The 9,201-nt window shown below is 34.1% G+C and overlaps 1 protein-coding gene across 1 annotated transcript; it reads right to left on the bottom strand.

Annotated features, from left to right (window-relative positions):
- Positions 1-3,461: 3,461 nt before the first annotated feature.
- LOC104085711 (uncharacterized) lies at positions 3,462-8,899 on the bottom strand. Its single transcript, XM_009589825.4, has 7 exons — positions 8,612-8,899; positions 5,823-5,920; positions 5,668-5,730; positions 5,506-5,553; positions 5,345-5,398; positions 4,704-4,761; positions 3,462-3,782 (listed from the first exon to the last, which is right to left on the bottom strand). Exons 2-7 carry the CDS (start codon positions 5,892-5,894, stop codon positions 3,739-3,741), a joined length of 339 nt encoding a protein of 112 aa, XP_009588120.1. The 5' UTR covers positions 5,895-5,920; positions 8,612-8,899; the 3' UTR covers positions 3,462-3,738.
- Positions 8,900-9,201: the final 302 nt, after the last annotated feature.

Genomic DNA, 9,201 nt, shown 5'->3' with positions numbered 1-9,201 from the left:
TTTCTTCAATCATTTCTCTACATTCCGATGTAGAAACTTCAGCCAATTGGTGTTTAAGTTTAGGGAGGTCAAATTTGTCGATGCTCTTACCCATACTCTCCAAATAATAATTAATACTCTTCAACCTACATTGTAGGTAATTTGTGGCTGAGTTGTAATGTATCCTTCTAAAGTCACCTAGCATATCCTCAAAATTAAATAAGTTTCTTAGAGTATTCTAATATTAGTAGGATTACAGTGAACCATAATTATTTCAAACAAACTACGAAGAGCTGACGACATTGGAAAAATTGCAGCCTCACGCAAACATTCTGATATGCTGTTATCTGATTCTAATAACCCCCTTTCTTTAGCAGCTTCTTTAAAAGTTCCACAATATCTTCCATTCACAGTGAGTAAGTCTTTAGTGAGTAAGTCTTTGAATGAAAATGGTCCTCTCACATGGTTGAGTAATACTCGCTCATAATATCTTTCCCCTCTCCAGGATTAGCCGCAGTATTGAGTATATGTTAATAATATAGTTAAATCAAGAAAATGAGTGTAAATATAGAGATTAATAGTATATATTGTACCGGTTGCAATTCGACCAATTACCGATCTTGTTTATCCTTTGGTCCAAATCTTAGGCTCGAGATTCCAAACATAATGCTCAGGAAATTCCTTGTAAAGGTAGGTTCGTGCTTCACTATCGATGGAGCACATTCTGAAATACTCAGTAAGCATGGTATGCTTGACGTTATCCGATGCGATCACATTTTGCAAATTGCAATTTTTCCAATAAAATACTGAGGTTGATGAATAGTTAATATTTCATATTTTAAAATTTAAACGAAAATATCAACAACTATAAGTGTGTATCATAAATATTTTGTATACCTAAATATTTGTCAAGGAGATGTAATTGTAGATTAAAAACTGGAGGTTGCATTTCAGATATGTTGAATTCATAAATTCGCCATAATGCTTCGGATGGCGAGACCCATCTCGCATCTTGATAATTTTGAATCTCATCAATTACTTTTTTTCCATCATCTGACTGAATATAAACTGCACATCTATCATGACCTTTATATATATACTTATAAAGGTACTTTATTGCTTTTACTCCCGAGCATACTTCAATATTTATGTGACAATTGTATCTCATAAGCAAGTAAGAGTTATAAGGTACAACCCATTGGTTCATTTCCATTCCACGGACAGTCTCAAATCTTCCATCCCTTCTTCTTTTGTAAGTAGGTTATCCATCCTTCCCCTGTATTGATTTATTGCTGAATGGGCGAGGATAATGATATTGCATGGGCCATCTGGCATGCATGGACTCGTCTGACGGTGGTTCCCACATGGACCATCATATGCTTGACCACTAATTCATGCAAGAGTGAATATTCTGCTTTGTCGGAAATTTCCGCTGAAATAAACTTATCGTATTGTTGGATAACTACTAACTCTACCTGAATTGTCATATTTCACTAAGGGATTTTTACCTTCCTATACTGTATATGAAACTTATTAACCCTTCCTAATCAAGTTTTTACCTAATTATATGGGCATATACAATTTACCAATTATATTCAAATTAGTATTAATGTGTATCCCTTTATATTAGGAATTGAATAGGGAATCAGTTATTTTCCCATCCTCTCTCTCTCTCTCTCTCTCTCTCTCTCTCTCTCCCCGTTTCTTTCTCTTTCTCTCCTTCTCTATTCTTTCCCTAATTTTTCTTCCTTCGTTTTCTTTGCTTTTTATCCTCTTTTTTATCAATGAATTCAATTATTTTAATATAAGGTTTTAACTTAGCAATTTCCTTTCATGTTGCACAATTGTGTTCGAATTAAAATTGTCAATTAATAAATTTTGAATGTGTTTGATTCTCCACCATTGACAACCATTAAAAAGCTCCAAAGTTTTGAATTCAAATTTTGGTTTTTCAAAACTATTATTTGTTTGGATTGAAGAAGAAGAAGAAGAAGAAGAAGAAGAAGAAGAAGAAGAAGAAGAAGACATGACATACAATATACTTACGAAATTGTATTAAAGTTGTATGTAAATTGTATTTAAGTTGTATTCTATTGTAATTATATATTTTTTGTTTAAATGTTGCATGAAAGTTGAAAAATAGTTGTATAATATATGAATCGTTGTACGAAATTTGTATTTAAGTTATAAATACTATCTTTTTACATAAAGTTGTTGATATGTATCAAAATTATTTTAAGAGAGGAATGACCTCCCGTAGTGGTCCTTGCTTTTAAGAAAGCGGAGCGGGGCCAATTTCTCGTACTTGCTCTATGTTCCACCTTTCTTCGAGTGCCCCACCCGGTTCACTGGGGTTTTAATTGAAATTTCAAAAAGGAAGAAGAACATATCACTTACAAAATGTATACAAATAATATACAAAATACATACAAAAGACATATTGTATAAAATTTGAATGAAAATTGTATTTAAGCTGTATGATGTTGTAGTTGTATTTAGCTGGATAGAAATGATGTATGAAGGTCGTAGATAAGTTATAAATAAGTTGTATTATATAATTAGTTATATAAAATTTATTTTTAGTTTGCATGTTGTGTTGGGTATCCTTGTCTTTCCTTTTCTTTGATAACTTGAAAAGGTCTTTTTATCTCGCTTGTTTTCTATATTTGTCTATTGGTTTGGCAGGAAGGAGGGATTTGCAAATGCGGAATGCATGTACAGTCTATAATCACAGTAGAGAAACACTATCAACGACCTGAAGCTAAGGGCCAAATTAGTGCTTTAAAAGTAGTGACCCATTCTTTGAGCAACAATCTCCGTAGGTTGTAAATAGTTCCAATAACCAAAATGGAAATAACAACACTTGTATAGATATCTTCTCGCCTATGAAACTTACCTCTGCATAAATTTGCACTCATTAAAAAAAAATTATTCACAGTGAGAAGGCAATAGTGTGTTGCAAAGCTTGATTGGTTTACTTTGTCAAACCTTAGTCCATGTGTCAAAATAGCCAAGTGTTTAACTGCTTGTACTTCTAAATGATATTGTGAACGGACATACACGATAAACATGTATAAATGATACAGTTGTATATAAGGTCTAAACTATTTCGACATACAAGATAGTACAATATAGTCCCTCATATATAAGAGATTGTCATGTTTTACCAATAGTACCTCATTTAAAGTTATAAATAATTATGACAAAAAGGTAGAACTTTTAACTTAATTGATTATATCACTATAGTTCATTTGGTAGAGAACTCTACCAGATAGGCAGAGCTTAGCTCAAACTACTTGTTTTATTCGACTGTGTACGACTATGACAATACAGTAGACTTTTAAAGTATATGCATTCTACCAATACATTTAAATTGGTTGTGAATCCGACCATGTAGGCATAACTTAGCTCTCACATAATCTAACATATTTACTTAAGGCATAACTACCTTCAGTCTATTTCATGAATACTAACATTTGCAATTAACATCAAGGACCTAGCAATTTTTTATTAGGCAGTTTTTGCTACCAAAGCCAAAACTCCTTACCATGACAGTTGCTGAAAAGTCATACACAAATGGAGGATCGCAGAAAGTATAACTCCAAAGTTAAAACACCACAGCTACTGATTTGGTTGCCTCAAATAAACATGAAAACACCTCAAACTTTTTGATTTTGCTTTCTTAATACTGAAGAGAAATTGCTCATACATGTAATAACAATGAACAATATCACAAGCTCGAAGGGCCATTATCCGCTCTCATTCATTTGCAGTTGCATCCTCCGGTGGCACATTGCTTCCATCTACAAGAGGGAAGAGAGACAGTGAGGCTACAAAACTTAATGACAGATGAGAAAAAGTAATGGTAACTCAAATTTGACAGTTACACAGACACAATTTCATCTCCAGCCCTTGATTTTCATTGTAAATCCTCTGACATTGTCCATAACCTTTTCTTCTTTTTTTTTTGCATAATTTTTGAAAATTTTCGAATTCAAGGACCAATATTGAAGAAAAAAATGTAAGAAAAATGAGGGGCTGTATGGTTTCAGGTGTAAGCAAAAACAATCATTATCTAAGAATCCATACTGTTTTATACAACGTTTGTTATGAAGTACAAAATCCTGCATTAATAGTTAATCTCCATATAACTAATACAACGTTTGATTTCTGGAAACTCCGCTATAACTTATGTGGAGTTTAACACCAAAAACAAAACGTTGTATAGATAGTATGGGAAACTTTGTATAAATAGTACGGGAATAATTTATAAGGGAATTCTATGACTAATTTTATGTGGGATAGAAGGTGGAATAAGTAATCCATGTATTAGCAATATACGGATAAGAGCATCTACGACAAAAATGCCCTCACAATAGGTAATAATCCCTAAATAACAATCCCATTTCATTCATTAACCATATAACAATCCATGCATAATTATTCTTTCATATAACAATCCCCATATTATTTATTATCCACATAGAAATCTTTGAATTATTATTCGCCGTATAACAATCCATGCATTCCAATCACTGTATAACTAAGCCATCAACCAAACAAACCCTGAATGTTTGGTGCACCTTTCATCCAAAAAAAGGATAGACCATTTAATTCTCGTGGAGAGATCTCATTTACTTGGAGCTGTAATAGGGTTGTCAATCCCCAAACCAGAAATTTCACGGGAGGAACAGTAAATATATTAAGAAAATCATCTTGCATACCTTCACCCTCAGATGGAGCATAAGGCGACTTGCGGTATCGAGTTTGTTGATTCGTCGGCTAAATTAGAAAAGTTCAGATAGAAATGTCAGAAGTGAATGACAAAGCTCACAAGGGAAATGCTTAATACTCTGTGGAATCAAACAGGGCAGTCATGTCACTCTCATCCATCTTGAAGTGCAATGTATCACATTTTGTACATCCATACATAAGTCAAAAAATTACCCTAACAGGACATGTTAAACATGCAGAACCACTATCCTGCCCATTGTCAATGCCTTCTTAACATCAGGTATACATGTCAATCAAGCAGGCAAAAACAACTAACATTTTCATCATTTCCCCCCTTGCCTTCCCCCACACCCCACCCCCACCCCCCCAAAAAAAAAAACAGAATAAAGAATATATATCATTGTAGAGACAAAATAAGAACGAAATACATCAGCCCAAGAGACACATCTGGTGCTTCCTTAACACACCCCACATTTACCCACACAAAATAAAACAAATAGAGTAAAATTAATACAAACAACCAAACAAAGTGCTTTGCAAGCTCTAATGTGCCTTGCAGCATAAAGGACTAGAGAACGATTAACAAAAGCAGTTCTAGGCAAAAAGAAACGGCATAGAATTGACATAATACCTGCAACTTTGGCCGAAGTGCCTCGAGTGGACCTTTCGGCTTCGCTACACCTTGCTGTAATCATCAACAATCATTAAGGCTTGGGAGATAGCCATAATAAAGGTATGGACAAAGAAGAGTCAACTACAATGAAATTGTGCGACTACAGAGAGGAACAGTACCTTTCCAAGAGCCCAATCAGCAGAATCAAAATAAGCACGTTCATGATCCTGACAACCAGCAAGGGTTAATTAAAACAGACAGAAGTTGACCACGACATTGGAAGTTCACAGCACAAACAATCACAAACAGTGTAGAAACAGTAATGCCATTGCGTTCATTACCTTAGAGATAAGAGGTGGTTTCTTTGGCATAATTCCTCCGTATTTCTTTTTAACAACTTCCTCCTATAATAACAAATGGTAAATATATATGTCAAAATCTCTGTACCATAACTTAAATATAACATGGTAAGCAAAAATCTCGAAGTGAGCACAACTTCCTGTTTGGTTGATGGCATTGGCTTTTCTGCTCCATCTATTTGGTCTTTGACATCCTCCATCTCTAACATACTTCTACTGACCTAGTTGACAACAACTGCAATAGCAAGGAAAAATAAAAGGCTTACCCAAAATGAACATTTCAATAAAACCTCCCATTTAAGACAATATACATAGAGTCAGAGATCATTCTTCAAACAGAATCTCACTAATGTAGTCTGGAACTAGCTTTTTGGTAGAGAGGAGGAAAGGGATAAATCATTCACTAGACTTTAAACATATCGTTCTCATGAAAGAGGGATGTCTATGAAGAAACATGAGACATGTGAGACATTTGTCCAAATTCAATTCCTTTGTTTGTGATTCCTGAAATGACATTTCTCTACAAGTGGTCATCTCAGAGATGCGTAAAACACATGCGAAAAACATTTTCTGCTCTCAAGTGATCCCTAATGCATCACTGAAAGAACAAAACAACCCCTGATCTCGAGTCAAAATCACTACAGAAGAAAATAACACAACCGTTCATGCTTCAACTTTTGATCTTCACGACCAAAGAAGCAGTGGAAGGTTAAAGTGTGCAATTGAAGATTTTCATGTTTGTCTTAGTTGATCTGTAACCATATCTCCATTCGGTTACCGTGTTAGACTTACGTAGTAGGACATCATGATTTCTGTAAGTTATGAATTTTGTGGATACAATGTTTATCCAATAATTCAAAAATTTAAAACTGGATCATTATATACGCAAACACAAACAAGGCTAACCAATCCTCCAATGGTAGTAAAATCTTCACTAGTTTCCTCACGAGTCTAGAGGCTTCATGTATTTCAGGCCTAACCATTTGTGGACATAATAAATCAGAAAGGCATCCAATGGAGAAGGGCCTGCATTTCTAGCCACCATTTTAATCTTCTACCAGAAGTACAACATTAGTCTAAAATAGAGCAGAACTGGATATAAAAGATTTATATAGCCGGCCCACTAATTTGGGATTAAAACATAGTCGATTGAATGATATCAAAATGTACAATATCATAAAGACTAATGAAAGCATCAGATCCTTCCTCCGTAACATAAAAAAGAAAAGGAGCATAGAATAAGTCAAAATGCATCATTAGATGCAACAAGGATATGAAGTTCTTGGCAATGATTTAGATCAAGCTCAAGTGTCAGTCACTCGGTCAGGGTCACTGCAGCAACTAGCAATGTTAAAATACCATATCTATGAATGTGGACATATGCATAAATACATAAATTGACGCATATGCATGTAAGTGTTTGTGCGTTTAATTACCCAGTTCACTCTCTAACAAGAACTCTCTCTTTCCAATTACATTGTTCTCTTTGTTTTGGAAATAAAATTAAACTAAATTCAAATAGAATTTAGTCTAGAAGTCAATATAATGTTAATATTTTGAAGAAATTTGATTTTTTCTTTGATATATTAGTAGGTTTCATAATACAATTTTGATTATACGGATACAAAAAAAATAGGTATTGAAAAATGTAGGTGAGAAGCTCTTTTGAACAGGAAAGCGGACACAATGAACATGCCTGATTTGGCTTATAAGGAGTAATAATCACAGTGAACAAAACAATAACTCCGTATTATTAGTTACTAGAGATAATAGTCAAGCCTTGTGACATCCTAGTATTAAAAGGACTAATCTGGATTCAAAAGAAAAATGTTTCAATCAATTTCAACTAGTTAAAATTGAAATGGTTAAATCACTTGGATAAAAGAGACAATTTGGAAGATGAAATGAAGTTTACAAGCCACTTTTTCTCTTTCTTTTTCTTGTGAGTTAACAGTCAAGATCACGAGAACTCGCAAGCCACAATCACATAGGAAGGAGATAGGAATGCCAATCAACTTATAAACCTTAAAGGCACAAGGCTGCAGGGCTTCGATCTAGTGGGTTCGCATCTAGTGGTAAAAGCGCAACACATGATGTGTGAGTTAGACGCACGTCACCGGTTTAAACCTTGCTGCAAACCTACAGTTTCGACCCAATAGAGGGGCACAACCATCATTGAGTTTCGAACCTTCCGCTACTGGCTTTAGGAATTTCTCGGTTATAACAAAATAAAATAAAAAAAGGAAAGGTACAAGAACTACAGTGAGAGCAAACACAACGTAATGGGATGTAGGGTGTTAGTTACGGGGTTCAGATGAACCCAATAGCTTTGGTTTACGCCCTATATATATGTTACTCCATCTATTTCAATTTATGTGTGTTTACTTCCTTTTTAGTCTATTTAAATAAGAATGTCTCTTCTTTCTATATTTAGTAACTCTTTAATTCCAACATTCCACGTGACAAAATTAAGACTACAAGATTCAAGGATATTTTGGTACATTAAACACATCTTTTGTTTAAGACGACTAGATTCAAAAGTCTTTCTTACTTCTATTAAACTACGTGCCCAGTCAACTAAACACAAAATGAAATGGAGGTAGTGTACTAAAATTCACTAAATAAGTACACCTAATTGACTTCGAATCAAATCAGTAGAACTCATAAAGTTCAAGTTCAGGATCCGCATGTACTGCAAACTCAATCCACGATTCACATCTTATCATGAAAAAATCATTGGGAAAAAGGATTGGGGTTTTTGAATCGACTAAAACAAACAAGAAAACAATAAGAATTAGGGTCGAAATGTAAGATCCGAATTCGTTAATACTACAATTAACAACAATTTATTGGGGATAAAGAAAGATTTAAGAGGAAATATTCATCACTAAAGAAGAGAAAATAGTTAAGGGAGTGAGTGACTTACCAAATCAAAGGAAGCAGAAGAATGGCCAGAGGGGTTTGGATCAAATCGAGAGAGGGAGAAGAAATTTCAACTGTTAGTGGCCAAGTCTTTAATAAGGAATCTTTGAATTGATTGATATAAATAAATAAATAAATGTTTTCTCTTTAAAGTGCGTAAGTCAATCAATCATAAATCATAGTCTGTTACATTACTGACGCTGTTAAGATCAGACCCCGTGAGTTTTCACCATTTCACACATTGTTGGATTTTTAACCTGGAAATTCATCCCAATTCACACCCCTTTCTATTATTTGCACTTGTAAAAATAATCAAAGGAATGATATATTTCATTTTCTAAATTAAGTTGTTTGAATCTTTTATTATATAATTTGATATATAAGATGTTTTTATATTTAAACATGGAATAATTTTATAATCTATTTTTACTGTGGTTGGTGGAATACCTTGTGGGGTGGTTGTATATACTAATAGTTATGTGGCGATGCCTGTGCAATTTGGTTAGCTATGGATATGACTAGTGATGACAGTCGATGGCAATTGTGCGATGCCACTCAAATTCAACCAGGTTATCAGCAACATCATGACTTTTG

The sequence above is a fragment of the Nicotiana tomentosiformis genome, chromosome 8 (genome assembly GCF_000390325.3).
Source record: "Nicotiana tomentosiformis chromosome 8, ASM39032v3, whole genome shotgun sequence".
NCBI classification, from domain to species: Eukaryota; Viridiplantae; Streptophyta; class Magnoliopsida; order Solanales; family Solanaceae; genus Nicotiana; species Nicotiana tomentosiformis.
This window is presented reverse-complemented; position numbering and strand designations above follow the sequence as displayed.

Bases quoted from the DNA above. Each gene is read 5' to 3' on its own strand.
- LOC104085711 (XM_009589825.4), bottom strand. From the start codon at position 5,894: ATGTTAGAGATGGAGGATGTCAAAGACCAAATAGATGGAGCAGAAAAG. The intron at 5,554-5,667 runs GTAATGAACGCA...GCTGGTTGTCAG, and splicing joins AACCACCTCTTATCTCTAAG to GATCATGAACGTGCTTATTT. The intron at 4,762-5,344 runs GTATTATGTCAA...TTTCTAATTTAG, and splicing joins CACTTCGGCCAAAGTTGCAG to CCGACGAATCAACAAACTCG.